Source organism: Salvelinus sp. IW2-2015, unplaced genomic scaffold, assembly GCF_002910315.2.
Source record: "Salvelinus sp. IW2-2015 unplaced genomic scaffold, ASM291031v2 Un_scaffold1474, whole genome shotgun sequence".
NCBI lineage: Eukaryota > Metazoa > Chordata > Actinopteri > Salmoniformes > Salmonidae > Salvelinus > Salvelinus sp. IW2-2015.
Genome location: NW_019942931.1, coordinates 71,249 through 85,832, shown reverse-complemented (window position 1 = coordinate 85,832; position 14,584 = coordinate 71,249). Strand labels below are relative to the sequence as shown.

The 14,584-nt window shown below is 49.0% G+C and overlaps 1 protein-coding gene across 1 annotated transcript in view; it reads left to right on the top strand.

Moving 5' to 3' along the window:
• Positions 1–14,584, top strand: part of LOC112070961 (coatomer subunit beta') — a 42,294-nt gene that overhangs the window by 21,813 nt on the left and 5,897 nt on the right. Inside the window, exons 16-20 of the mRNA XM_070439194.1 lie at positions 4,174–4,381; positions 4,515–4,625; positions 4,961–5,175; positions 5,433–5,525; positions 5,938–6,148. Of these exons, the coding sequence (XP_070295295.1) occupies positions 4,174–4,381; positions 4,515–4,625; positions 4,961–5,175; positions 5,433–5,525; positions 5,938–6,148 (838 nt within the window). The remainder of the gene's footprint in view (positions 1–4,173; positions 4,382–4,514; positions 4,626–4,960; positions 5,176–5,432; positions 5,526–5,937; positions 6,149–14,584) is intronic.

The following is a 14,584-nucleotide window of genomic DNA, read 5'->3' as shown; positions in this document are numbered from 1 at the left end:
GTTTCAGGTAGCCTTCCACAAGCTTCCCACAATAAGTTGGGTGAATTTTGGCCATTCCTCCTGACAGAGATGGTGTAACTGAGTCAGGTTTGTAGGCCTCCTTGCTCGCACACGCTTTTTCAGTTCTGCCCACACATTTTCTATAGGATTGAGGTCAGGGCTTTGTGATGGTCACTCCAATAATGTCACGACTTCCTCCGAAATCGGGTCCTCTCCTTGTTCGGGTGGCGCTCGGCGTCGCCGGTCTTCTAGCCATCGTCGATCCACTTTTTATCTTCCATGACCGCATTTCAGCCGTGCGTAATTGGCCAACTCCCACCACGGTAAAGGAAGTGCAGCAGTTCGTAGGGTTTGCCAATTACTACCGGAGGTTTATCCGGGGTTTTGGTCAGGTAGCGGCTCCCATTACCTCACTGCTGAAGGGGGYCCCGGTACGTTTGCAGTGGTCGGCTGAGGCGGACAGGACTTTTGGTCACCTGAGGGCTCTGTTTACCTCGGCTCCCGTGCTGGCCCATCCGGATCCCTCTTTGGTGTTCATAGTGGAGGTGGACGCGTCCGAGGCTGGGATAGGAGCCGTGCTCTCTCAGCGCTCGGGTACACCACCGAAGCTCCGCCCCTGTGCCTTCTTCTCGAAGAAGCTCAGCCCGGCGGAGCGAAACTATGACGTGGGGGACCGGGATCGGTTGGCTGTRGTCAAGGCTCTGAAGGCGTGGAGACATTGGCTTGAGGGGGCTAAACACCCTTTTCCCATCTGGACTGACCACCGCAATCTGGAGTACATCCGGGCAGCGAGGAGACTGAACCCTCGCCAGGCAAGGTGGGCCATGTTTTTCACCCGTTTAGTTTTTTCCCCTTTCCTACAGACCAGGTTCCCAAAATGTAAAGGCAGACGCACTGTCCCGACTGTATGACARAGAGGAGCAGTCCATGGATCCCACTCCCATACTCCCGGCCTCCTGCCTGGTGGCGCCAGTAGTGTTGGAGCTGGACGCGGACATTGAGCAGGCGTTACGTGCAGAGCCCGCTCCCCTCCAGTGTCCAACTGGGTGTCTGTACGTTCCGTCTGCTGTCCGTGACCGGTTAATCTATTGGGCCCACACGTCACCCTCCTCTGGTCATCCTGGGATCGGTCGGACGGTGCGCTGTTTGGTTGGGATGTACTGGTGGCCTACCTTGGCCAAGGACGTGAGGGTTTATGTTTCCTCCTGCTCGGTGTGTGCTCAGTGTAAGGTTCCTAGGCACCTGCCCAGAGGGAAGCTACACCCCTTACCCYTTACACAGCGGCCTTGGTCGCACCTGTCGGTGGATTTTCTTACCGATCTCCCCTCCCCTCACAGGGAAACACCACGATCCTGGTCGTTGTGGCTCGGTTCTCTAAGTCCTGCCGTCTCCTCCCTCTGCCCGGACTCCCTACGGTCCTACAGACTGCGTAGGCCTTGTTTACGCACGTCTTCCAGCACTACGGGGTGCCTGAGGATATAGTGTCTGATCGAGGTCCCCAGTTCACTTCGAGGGTCTGGAAGGCGTTCATGGAACGTCTGGGAGTCTRGATCAGCCTTACCTCGGAGTTTCATCCCGAGAGTAATGGGCAGGTGGAGAGAGTGAACCAGGATGTGGGCAGGTTTCTGCGGTCGTATTGCCAACATCGGCCGGGGGAGTGGGCAGCGTTCGTGCCCAGGGCCGAGATTGCTCAGTTCTCACTCCGCCACTCCTCCACTACCCTCTCCCCTTTCCAGTGCGTACTGGGGTACCACACGGTTCTGGCGCCCTGGTATCAGAGTTAGACCGAGGCTCCTGCGGTGGACGACTGGTTCAGGCGCGGAGGAGACATGGGACGCCGCCCATGTTCACCTCCAGCGGGCCGCGCTGCGCCAGAAAGCCYGCGCAGACCGTCACCACAGTGAGGCCCCAGTGTTCGCACCGGGGGACCGGGTCTGGCTCTCGACCCGGAACCTGCCCCTCTGCCTGCCCTGCCGGAAGCTGGGCCCGCGGTTTGTGAGGCCATTTAAAGTCCTGAGGAGAGTGAACGAGGTTTGTTATAGGTTACAGCTTCCCTCCGATTACCTCATTAACCCCTCGTTCATGTGTCTCTCCTCAGACKGGTGGTGGTTGGCTCGCTCCAGGAGTCTGAGGTGCGGGAGGTTCCTCTGCCCCCCTCTGGACATTGAGGGGGCCCCCGCGTACTCCGTTCGCTCTATACTGGATTCGAGGCGTCGGGCGAGGGGCCTTCAGTACCTCGTGGAGTGTGAGGGGTACTGTACAGAGGAGAGGTGCTGGGTTCTGGTGGAGGATGTGTTGGACCCTTCAATGCTGCGGGAGTTCCACCGTCTCCMTCCGGATCGCCCTGCGCCTCGCCCTCCGGGTCGTCCCCGAGGCCGGCWTCGGCGCGCGGCTGGGGCCGTGCGTCAAGGGGGAGGTACTGTCACGACTTCCGCCGAAGTCGGGTCCTCTCCTTGTTTTGGCGCCGGTCTTCTAGCCATCGTCAATCCACTTTTCATTTTCCATTTGTTTTGTCTTGTTTTCCCACCCCCCATGTCTTTGTGTGGGATTGTTTATTGTAGTGCTTGTGCACGTTCCCCGTGAGCTCACTACGGGTTATTTTTGTGCCTATTTATCTTGTTCTGGATGCCGTTGGTTTTGCTTAATAAATCTCCGGTTATTACCCAGTTTCTGCTCTCCTGCGCCTGACTTCTCTGCCGCCTATTATGCACCCCGCTACAAATAACTTGACTTTGTTGTCCTTAAGCCATTATGCCACAACTTCTGAAGTATGCTTCGGGTCATTGTCCATTTGGAAGACCCATTTGCAACCAAGCTTTAACTTCCTGACTGTTAGCTTCAATATATCCACATACTTTTCCTGCCTCATGATGCATCTATTTGTTTCAGTGCACCAGTCCCTCCTGTAGCAAAGCACTCCCACAACATGATGCTGCCACCCCCGTGCTTCACGGTTGGGATGGTGTTCTTTCCGGCTTACAAGCCTCCCCCTTTTCCTCCAAACATAACGATGGTCATTATGGCCAAACAGTTCTATTTTGTTTCATCAGACCAGAGGACATTCTCCAAAAAGTACATCTTTGTCCCCATGTGCTGTTGCAAATCGTAGTCTGGCTCTTTATGGTGTTTTGGAGCAGTGGCTTCTTCCTTGCTGAGCAGCCTTCAGCTATGTCAATATAGGACTTGTTTTACTGTGGATATAGATACTTTGTACCGTTTCCTCCAGCATCTTCACAATGTCCTTTGCGTTTGTTCTGGGATTGATTTGCGCTTTTCTCATCTCTAGAGAGAAACGCGTCTCCTCCTGAGCGGTGTGATGGCTGCGTGGTCCATGTGTTTTATACTTACGTATTATTGTTTGTAGAGATGAAAGTTACCTTCAGGCGTGTGGAAATTGCTCCCAAGGATGAACCAGACTTGTGGAGGTCTACAATTTTATTTCTGAGGTCTGGCTGATTTCTTTAGATTTTCCCATGATGTCAATCAAAGAGGCACGAGTTTGAAGGTAGGCCTTGAAATACATCCACAGGTACACCTCCAATTGATTCAAATGATGTCAATTAGCCTATCAGAAGCTTCTAAAGCCATGACATAATTTTCTGGAATTTTCCAAGCTGTTTAAAGGCACAGTCAACTAGTGTATGTAAACTTCTGACCCACTGGAATTGTGATACAGTGAATTATAAGTGAAATAATCTGTCAATAAACAATTGTTGGAAAAATATATTGTGTCATGCACAAGTAGATCTCTTAACTGACTTGCCAAAACTATAGTTTGTTAACAAGAAATGTGTGGAGTGGTTGAAAAACCAGTTTATGACTCCAACCTAAGTGGATGTAAACTTCTGACTCAACTGTATGTACTGTACCTGTCTGTCTAAAATACTGGTGTTGTATTGACTCCCTGTCTGTCTGCTATAGAACTATGTACCTGTCTGTCTAAAATACTGGTGTTGTATTTGACTCCCTGTCTGTCGCTATAGAACTATGTACCTGTCTGTCTAAATACTGGTGTTGTATTTGATTCCTGTCTGTCTGCTATAGAACTATGTACCTGTCTGTCTAAAATACTGGTGTTTGTATTGACTCCCTGTCTGTCTGCTTATAGGAAAACTATGTACCTGTCTGTCTAAAATACTGGTGTTGTATTGACTCCCTGTCTGTCTGCTATAGAACTATGTACCTGTTGGGCTACATCCCTAAGGATGACCGTCTGTATCTGGGTGATAAGGAGCTGAACATCGTCACTTACTCTCTGCTGGTGTCGGTACTGGAGTACCAGACTGCTGTAATGAGGAGGGACTTTGGGATGGCCGACAGGGTCCTACCCACAATCCCTAAAGAGATGAGGACCAGGGTTGCCCACTTTTTAGAGAAACAGGTGAGACTGGGAGGGTGGGTGTATTTTTACATTGGTGTGTCTTAACGCACACTATTTCTGTGTGTGTCCTCTAGTGTCTGTGTGTATCTTTTGTGTGTGTAACCCTTTCTCCTCTCTCTATCTCTCTCTGCAGGGTTTCATGCAGCAGGCCCTGGCTGTGTCCACAGACTCAGAACACAGGTTTGAGTTGGCTCTGCAGCTAGGAGAACTYAAGATCGCCTACCAGCTGGCTGTAGAGGCTGAGGTGAGACAACACGTAAAGAGAAAGACTGGGAAAGATGTTGACAAACTGGGAATTATAGCAGTCTTGGAATGCAAGGGAAGTATTAAGAAATGTAGGGCCAAATGTGGATATTTGCAGACATATTTGGAGACCAACAGTATAAGATGACATGAGAAATACTGTAGTAAAGGGTATATCTTATCATATTTTTAARTAATCAAAAGCAGAGTGAATAGGGCTTCTGTTTTGTGTTTGTGATGAATGTCTTTCTAACATGGAAACCTGTTCCCTCTCTCTCTTCCCCCCGTCCCTTTCTCTCCCTCTCCACATCCTCTCCCTGGCACGGTGCCCTGCAGTCGGAGCAGAAGTGGAAGCAGTTGGCAGAGCTGGCCACCACTAAGTGCCAGTTTGTCCTGGCCCAGGAGTGTCTGCACCATGCCCAGGACTATGGGGGGCTACTGCTGTTGGCCACAGCCTCGGGCAACGCCAACATGGTGGGCAAGCTGGCAGAGGGGGCAGAGAGAGACGGCAAGACCAACGTGGCTTTCCTCACCTACTTCCTCCAGGGGAAGTAAGTGTGTTTAGGGAGAGAAGGGTGCGGGGGTGGATGTTACAGAGGGAGGTGAGGAGGAGTGAGCAGAGTACTGGTTGGTGTTTAGGTTTCACTTTTATATGTATGTCATCTGTCAATAAATTGTTCTTATCTTTTCATCATTTATAATTCATTATTGGATCTTGGTGTGCTTTATGTTTATGATCTGGAAATGTCAATGTCCTTGGTTTCATCATTAGTCATTGTATTTCCATATTTCTGTTTTTTCCTTCCAGACTGGACAAATGTCTGGAGCTCCTCATTAAAACCAACCGGCTGCCAGAGGCTGCATTCCTGGCCAGAACATACCTGCCCAGCCATGTGTCTAGGTACAGCACTGGCAGGTTCACCTTGATTATCGCAATCTTGCCCTGGAGACACAACTTGGCTAAATTGGCTATATTAAAAAAAATGCATGAAAACTAAATCTAGCTTTTTGGTCTTAATTTAAGGTTAGGGTTAAGCATTCGGGTTAGCAGTATTGTTAAAATCAGAATTTATGACTTTGTGGCTGTGACAGCTAGTGACCACTCTGCAGAGCTACCTCCAGCACATTATTCATGACAGAAAAACGCTAACCTGCACAGCTGTGTGTGTGTGTGTGTGTGTGTGTGTGTGTGTGTGTGTGTGTGTGTGTGTGTGTGTGTGTGTGTGTGTGTGTGTGTGTGTGTGTGTGTGTGTGTGTGTGTGTGTGTGTGTGTGTGTGTGTGTGTACACGTATACTGACCTCTGTGTCTCCAGAGTGGTGAAGCTGTGGAAGGAGAGCCTGGGGAAGGAGAGCCTGGGGAAGGAGAGCCTGGGGAAGGTGAACCAGAAGGCAGGTGATGAGTTGGCCAACCCTACAGACAACAGCAACCTGTTCCCCGGCCTACAGGAGGCCTTCCTGGCCGAAGACTACCTCAAGGAGACCCACGTCAGGCTGAGGCCCGCCGCAGAGTACCCTCTCATCACCGTGAGTAGATACACACACATCTTGGGCACATTGTGGCAAAACTTTTGCAGCCATTGGATCATTTTCTTCTGTTTCATACCTATTTAACACAACCCTGTTTGAACACGTTCTTTCCATCTTACACTGAACAAAAATATAAACACAACATGTAAAGTCCCCTGTTTCATGAGCTGAAATAWAAGATCCCAGAAATGTTCCATGTGCACAAACAAACATATGTTTACATAACTGTTAGTGAGCATTTCTCTTTTGCCAAGATAATCCATACAGCTGACAGGTGTGGCATATCAAGAAGCTGATTAAACAGCAAGATCATTACACAGGTGCACCTTGTGCTGGGGACAATAAAATGCCACTCTAAAATCTGCAGTTTTGTCACACAACACAATGCTACAGATGTCTCAAGTTTTGAGGGAGCYTGCAATTGGCATGCTGACTGCAGGAATGTCTACCAGAGCTGTTGCTCATTTCTCTACCATAAGCCGTCTTTAACATCATTATAGAGAATTTGGTAGTACGTCTGACCGGCCTAAAAACTGCAGACCACGTGTATGGCGTCGTGTGGGCGAGCGCTTTGCTGATGTCAACATTGTGAACAGAGGTGGTGGTGGGGTTATGGTATGGGCAGGCATAAACTACGAACAACAAACACAATTGCATTTTATCGCAATTTGAATGCAGAGATACCGTGCCGAGATCCTGAGACCCATTGTCATGCCATTCATCTTCCGCCATCACCTCATGTTTCAGCATGATAATGCACGGCACCATGTCGTAAGGATCTGTACACAATTCCTGGAAGCTGAAAATGTCCTAGTACTCACCAGACATGTTACCCATTGATGAGCATGTGTGGGATGCTCTGGATCGACGTGTATGACAGCGTGTTCCAGTTACCGCCAATATCCGGTAACTTCGCATAGCCATTGAAGAGGAGTGGGACAACATTCCACAGGCCACAATCAACAGCCTGATCAACTCTATGCAAAGGAGATGTGTTGCAAAGCATGAGGCAAATGGTGGTCCCACCAGATACTGACTGGTTTTCTGATCCATGTCCCTACTTTTTTTTTTTTTTGGTATCTATGACCAACAGTATTGCCAGTCATGTGAAATCCATAGATTAGGGCCTAATGAATTTATTTAAATTGACTGATTTCCTTCTATGAACTGTAAATCTTTGAAATTGTTGCATGTTGTGTTTATATTTTGTTCAGTATAGTTATGTTATTGTAGTGTGTTAGCAACACCTAGTGGTGCAATACCAGCCGAGCACTATAGATACATGTGATGCACTGATGAAGACACACAATGTATGCGATCACCAGTAAAATACAGGTCAATGATTTGAGTCAAGGCAATACTTTACAGGTACCATAACTCCTTTGTACCTTTGCACTTGTATTCTGGTAAAATAAATCATATTATAATAATGCTTGTTATTATAGTATAAGTCTTGTACCTGTACTTGTAGTAATACTGTCGTAAGAATGCCTCTACTCGCTCTTCTGCCTCTACTGGCTGTTCTACTGTTCTACCTCTACTGGCTGTTCTACTGTTCTACCTCTCTACTCGCTGTTCTGCCTCTACTGGCTGTTCTACTGTTCTACCTCTCTACTCGCTGTTCTGCCTCTACTGGCTGTTCTACTGTTCTACCTCTCTACTCACTGTTCTGCCTCTACTGGCTGTTCTACTGTTCTGCCTCTACTGGCTGTTCTACTGTTCTACCTCTACTCCCTCCTACTCGCTGTTCTGCCTCTCCACAAACTGTTCTACCTCCTACTCACTGTTCTGCCTCTCCACAAACTGTTCTACTGTTCTACCTCTACTCACTGTTCTGCCTCTCACAAACTGTTCTACTGTTTCTACCTCTCTACTCGCTCTTCTGCCTCTCTACTCGCTGTTCTACCTCTCTACTGGCTGTTCTACCTTCTCTACTCGCTGTTCTGCTCTACTGCTGTTCTACTGTTCTACCTCTACTCACTGTTCTGCCTCCACAAACTGTTCTACTGTTCTACCTCTCTACTCGCTGTTCTGCCTCTACTGGCTGTTCTACTGTTCTACCTCTACTCACTGTTCTGCCTCTCCACAAACTGTTCTACTGTTCTACCTCTCTACTCGCTGTTCTGCCTCTCCACAAACTGTTCTACTGTTCTACCTCTACTCGATGTTCTGCCTCTCCACAAACTGTTCTACCTCTCTACTCGCTGTTCTGCCTCTCCACAAATCTGTTCTACCTCTCTACTCACTGTTCTGCCTCTCCACAAACTGTTCTACTGTTCTACCTCTCTACTCGCTGTTCTGCCTCTCCAAAACTGTTCTACTGTTCTACCTCTCTACTCGCTGTTCTGCCTCTCCACAAAACTGTTCTACCTCTCTACTCACTGTTCTGCCTCTCCACAAACTGTTCCTCACCTCTCTACTCGCTGTTCTGCCTCTCCACAAACTGTTCTACCTCTACTCACTGTTCTGCCTCTCCACAAACTGTTCTACCTCTTCACTGTTCTGCCTCTCCACAAACTGTTCTACTGTTCTACCTCTCTACTCGCTGTTCTGCCTCTCCACAAACTGTTCTACTGTCTACCTCTACTCACTGTTCTACTCTACCGCTGTTCTACTGTTCTACCCTACTCACTGTTCTTGCCTCCACAAACTGTTCTACGTTCTACCTCTCTACTCGCTGTTCTGCCTCTACTGGCTTTTCTACTGTTCTACTCTACTCACTGTTCTGCCTCCACAAACTGTTCTACTGTTCTACCTCTCTACTCGCTGTTCTGCTCTTACTGGCTGTTCTACTGTTCTACCTCTACTCACTGTTCTGCTCTCCACAAACTGTTCTACTGTTCTACCTCTCTACTCGCTGTTCTGCCTCTCCACAAACTGTTCTACTGTTCTCACTCTCTACTCGCTGTTCTGCCTCTCCACAAACTGTTCTACTGTTCTACCTCTCTACTCACTGTTCTGCCTCTCCACAAACTGTTCTACTGTTCTGCCTCTCTACTCGCTGTTCTGCCTCTCTACTCGCTGTTCTGCCTCTCTACTCGCTGTTCTGCCTCTCTACGCTGTTCTGCCTCTCTACTCTGTTCCTGCTCTACTCGCTGTTCTGCCTCTCCACTCGCTGTTCTGCCTCTCCACTCGCTGTTCTGCCTCTCACTCGCTGTTCTGCCTCTCCACTCGCTGTTCTGCCTCTCTACTCGCTGTTCTGCCTCTCTACTCGCTGTTCTGCCTCTCTACTCGCTGTTCTGCCTCTCTACTCGCTGTTCTACCTCTACTCGCTGTTCTACCTCTACTCGCTGTTCTACCTCTACTCACTGTTCTGCCTCTACTCGCTGTTCTGCTCTCTACTCGCTGTTCTGCCTCTCCACTCGCTGTTCTGCCTCTACTCACTGTTCTACCTCTACTCACTGTTCTGCCTCTACTCACTGTTCTGCCTCTCCACAAACTGTTCTACTCGCTGTTCTGCCTCTCCACAAACTGTTCTACTCGCTGTTCTGCCTCGCTGTTCTGCCTCTATCGCTGTTCTGCCTCGCTGTTCTACCTCTCTGCTCTACCTCTCCATACACTGCTCTACCTCTCCATACACTGTTCTACCTCTCCACACTGTTCTACCTCTGTTCTACCTCTCCACACTTTCTACCTCTCTGTTCTACCTCTCCACACACTGTTCTACCTCTCTGTTCTACCTCTCCACACTGTTCTACTCTCTGCTCTACCTCTCCATACACTGTTCTACCCTCCACACTGTTCTACCTCTCTGCTCTACCTCTCCATACACTATTCTACCTCTCCACACTGTTCTACCTCTCTGTTCTACCTCTCCATATACTGCCTTACCTCTCTGCTACTGTTCTACCTCTCTGCTCTACCTCTCCACACTGTTCTACCTCTGCACTACCTCTCCACACACGTTCTACCTCTCCACATACTGCTCTACCTCTCCACTCACTGTTCTACCTCTCTGCTCTACCTCTCCACACTGTTCTACCTCTCCAATTACTGCTCTACCTCTCCACTCACTGTTCTACCTCTCTGCTCTACCTCTCCACACTGTTCTACCTCTCTGCTCTACCTCTCCACACACTCTTCTGCCTCTCCATATACTGCTCTACCTCTCCACTCACTGTTCTACCTCTCTGCTCTACCTCTCCACACTGTTCTACCTCTCTGCTCTACCTCCCACACACTCTTCTGCCTCTCCAATACTGCTCTACCTCTCCACTCACTGTTCTACCTCTCTGCTCTGCCTCTCCACAAACTGTTCTACCTCTCTACTCACTGTTCTGCCTCTCCACAAACTGTTCTACTGTTCTACCTTCTCTACTCGCTGTGTCTGCCTCTCCACAAACTGTTCTACTGTTCTACTCTACTCACGTTCTACTGTTCTACCTCTCTACTCGCTGTTCTGCCTCCACAAACTGTTCTACTGTTCTACCTCTCTACTCGCTGTTCTGCCTCTACTGGCTGTTCTACTGTTCTACCTCTACTCACTTTTCTGCCTCTCCACAAACTGTTCTACTGTTCTACTCTCTTACTCGCTGTTCTGCCTCTCCACAAACTGTTCTACTGTTCACCTCTACTCGATGTTCTGCCTCTCCACAAACTGTTCTACCTCTCTACTCACTGTGCTGCCTCTCCACAAACTGTTCTACCTCTCTACTCCGCTGTTCTGCCTCTCCACAAACTGTTCTACCTCTACTCACTGTTCTGCCTCTCCACAAACTGTTCTACTGTTTACTCTCTACTCGCTGTTCTGCCTCTCCACAAACTTTCTACTGTTCTACCTCTCTACTCGCTGTTCTGCCTCTCCACAAACTGTTCTACTGTTCTACCTCTTCTACTCACTGTTCTGCCTCTCCACAAACTGTTCTACTGTTCTGCCTCTCTACTCGCTGTTCTGCCTCTCTACTCACTGTTCTTGCCTCTCTACTCGCTGTTCTGCCTCTTACTCGCTGCTCTCTACTCGCTGTTCTGCCTCTCTACTCGCTGTTCTGCCTCTCTACTCGCTGTTCTGCCTCTCCACTCGCTGTTCTGCCTCTCCACTCGCTGTTCCCTCTCCACTCGCTTTCTGCCTCTCTACTCGCTGTTCTGCCTCTCTACTCGCTGTTCTGCCTCTCTACTCGCTGTTCTGCCTCTCTACTCGCTGTTCTGCCTCTACTCACTGTTCTACCTCTACTCACTGTTCACCTCTACTCACTTTCTACCTCTACTCACTGTTCTGCCTCTACTCGCTGTTCTGCCTCTCTACTCGCTGTTCTGCCTCTCCACTCGCTGTTCTCCTCTACTCACTGTTCTACCTCTACTCACTGTTCTACCTCTACTCACTGTTCTGCCTCTCCACAAACTGTTCTACTCGCTGTTCTGCCTCTCCACAAACTGTTCTGCCTCGCTGTTCTGCCCTCTACTCGTCTGTTCTGCCTCGCTGTTCTACCTCTCTGCTCTACCTCTCCATACACTGCTCTACCTCTCCATACACTGTTCTACCTCTCCACACTGTTCTACCTCTGTTCTACCTCTCCACACACTGTTCTACTCTCTGTTCTACTCTCCACACACTGTTCTTACCTCTCTGCTCTACCTCTCCATACACTGTTCTACCTCTCCACACTGTTCTACCTCTCTGCTCTACTCTCCATACACTCTATTCTACCTCTCCACACTGTTCTACCTCTCTGTTCTACCTCTCCATATACTCGCTACCTCTCTGCTCACTGTTCTACCTCTCCACACTGTTCTACCTCTCTGCACTACCTCTCCACACACTGTTCTACCTCTCCATATACTGCTCTACCTCTCCACTCACTGTTCACTCTCTGCTCTACCTCTCCACACTGTTCTACCTCTCTGCTCTACCTCTCCACACACTCTTCTGCCTCTCCATATACTGCTCTACCTCTCCACTCACTGTTCTACCTCTCTGCTCTACCTCTCCACACTGTTCTACCTCTCTGCTCTACCTCTCCACAACACTCTTCTGCCTCTCCATATACTGCTCTACCTCTCCACTCACTGTTCTACCTCTCTGCTCTACCTCCCACACTGTTCTACCTCTCTGCTCTACCTCCCACACACTCTTCTGCCTCTCCATATACTGCTCTACCTCTCCACTCACTGTTCTACCTCTCTGCTCTACCTCTCCACACTGTTCTACCTCTCTGCTCTACCTCTCCACACACTGTTCTACTCTCCTCACTGTTCTACCTCTTTCACACACTGTCTACCCTTTCCACACACTGTTCTACCCTTTCCACACACTGTTCTACCTCTTTCCACACACTGTTCACCTCTTTCCACACACTGTTCTACCTCTTTCCACACACTGTTTCTACCTCTTTCCACACACTGTTCTACCTCTTCCACACACTGTTCTACCTCTTTCCACACACTTCTACTCTTTCCACACACTGTTCTACCTCTTTCCACACACTGTTCTACCTCTTTCCACACACTGTTCTACTCTCTCCACCACACTGTTCTACCTCTCCACTCACTGTTCTACTCTCCACACACTGTTCTACTCTCCCACTGTTCTACCTCTCCACACACTGTTCTACCTCTCCACACACTGTTCTACCTCTCTCACACACTGTTCTACCTCTTCACAACAGTTCTACTCTTTCCACACACTGTTCTACCTCTTTCCACACACTTTCTACCTCTTCCACACACTGTTCTACCTCTTTCCACACACTGTTCTACCTCTTCCACACAACTGTTCTACCTCTTTCCACACACTGTTCTACCTCTTTCCACACACTGTTCTACCTCTCTTCTCACACACTGTTCTACCTCTTTCCACACACTTTACTACCTCTCTTCCACACACTGTTCTACCTCTCACACACTGCTCTACCTCTCCCATACACTGTTCTCACCTCCTCCACACTGCCTTTCTACCTCTGTTCTACTATCTCCACACACTGTTCTTACCTCTCTTTCTACCTCTCCACACACTGTTCTACCTCTCTGCTCTACCTCTCCATACACTGTTCTACCTCTCCCACACTGTTCTACCGCTCTGCTTCTAGCCTCTCCATACACTATCTCTTACACTCTCCACACTGTTCTACCTCTCTGTTCTACCTCTCCATATACTGCTCTACCTCTCTGCTCACTGTTCTACCTCTCCCACACTGTTCTACCTCTCTGCACTACCTCTCCACACTGTCTACCTCTCCATATACTGCTCTACCTCTCACTCACTGTTTACCTCTCCACCACTGTCTACCTCTGTTCTACCTCTCCACACCACTGTTCTACCTCTCTGTTCTACCTCTCCACAACTGTTCTACCTCTCTGCTCGTACCCTCCATACACTGTTCTACCTCTCCACACTGTTCTACCTCTCTGGCTCACCTCTCCATACACGATTCTACCTCTCCACACTGTTCTACCTCTTCTGTTCTACCTCTCCCATATACTGCTCTTACCTCTCTGCTCACTGTTCTACCTCTCCACACTGTTCTACCTCTCTGCACTACCCTCTCTCACCACACTGTTCTACCTCTCCATATACTGCTCTACCTTCCACTCACTGTTCTACCTCATCTGTCTACCTCTCCACACTGTTCTACCTCTCTGCTCTACCTCTCCACACACTCTCTGCCTCTCCATATACTGCTCTACCTCTCCACTCACTGTTCTACCTCTCTGCTCTAACCTCTCCACACTGTTCTACACCTCTCTGCTCTACCTCCTCCACACACTCTTCTGCCTCTCCATATACTGCTCTACCCTCTCCACTCACTGTTCTACCTCTCTGCTCTACCTCTCCACACTGTTCTACCTCTCTGCTCTACCCTCCACACACTCTTTCTGCCTCTCCATATACTGCTCTACCTCCCACTCACTGTTCTACCTCTCTGCTCTACCTCTCCACCACTGTTCTACCTCTCTGCTCTACCTCTCCACACACTGCTTCTACCTCTCCTCACTGTTCTACCTCTTTCCACTCACCACTGTCTACCTCTTCCACACACTTCTACCTCTTCCACACACTGTTCTACCTCTTTCCACACACGTCTCTATCCTCTTTCCACACACTGTTCTACCTTCTTTCCCACATGCACTCTTTCCACACACTGTTCTACCTCTTTCCACGCCACACTGGTTCACTTTCCACACACTGTTCTACCTCTTTCCACACACTGTTCTACCTCTTTCCACACACGTTCTACCTCTTCCACACACTGTTCTACCTCTTTCCACACACTGCTCTCTGTTCTACCTCTCCACACATGTTCTAACCTCTCCACACACCTGGTTCTACCTCTCCCACACACTGTTCTACCTCTCCACACACTGGTTCTACTCTCCACAACACTGTTCTACCTCTCCACACAGCTGTTCTACCTCTCCACCAACAACTGTTCTAATCCCTCTCCCACACTTTCACCTCTTTCCACACACGTTCTACCTCTTTCCCACCACACTTGTCTA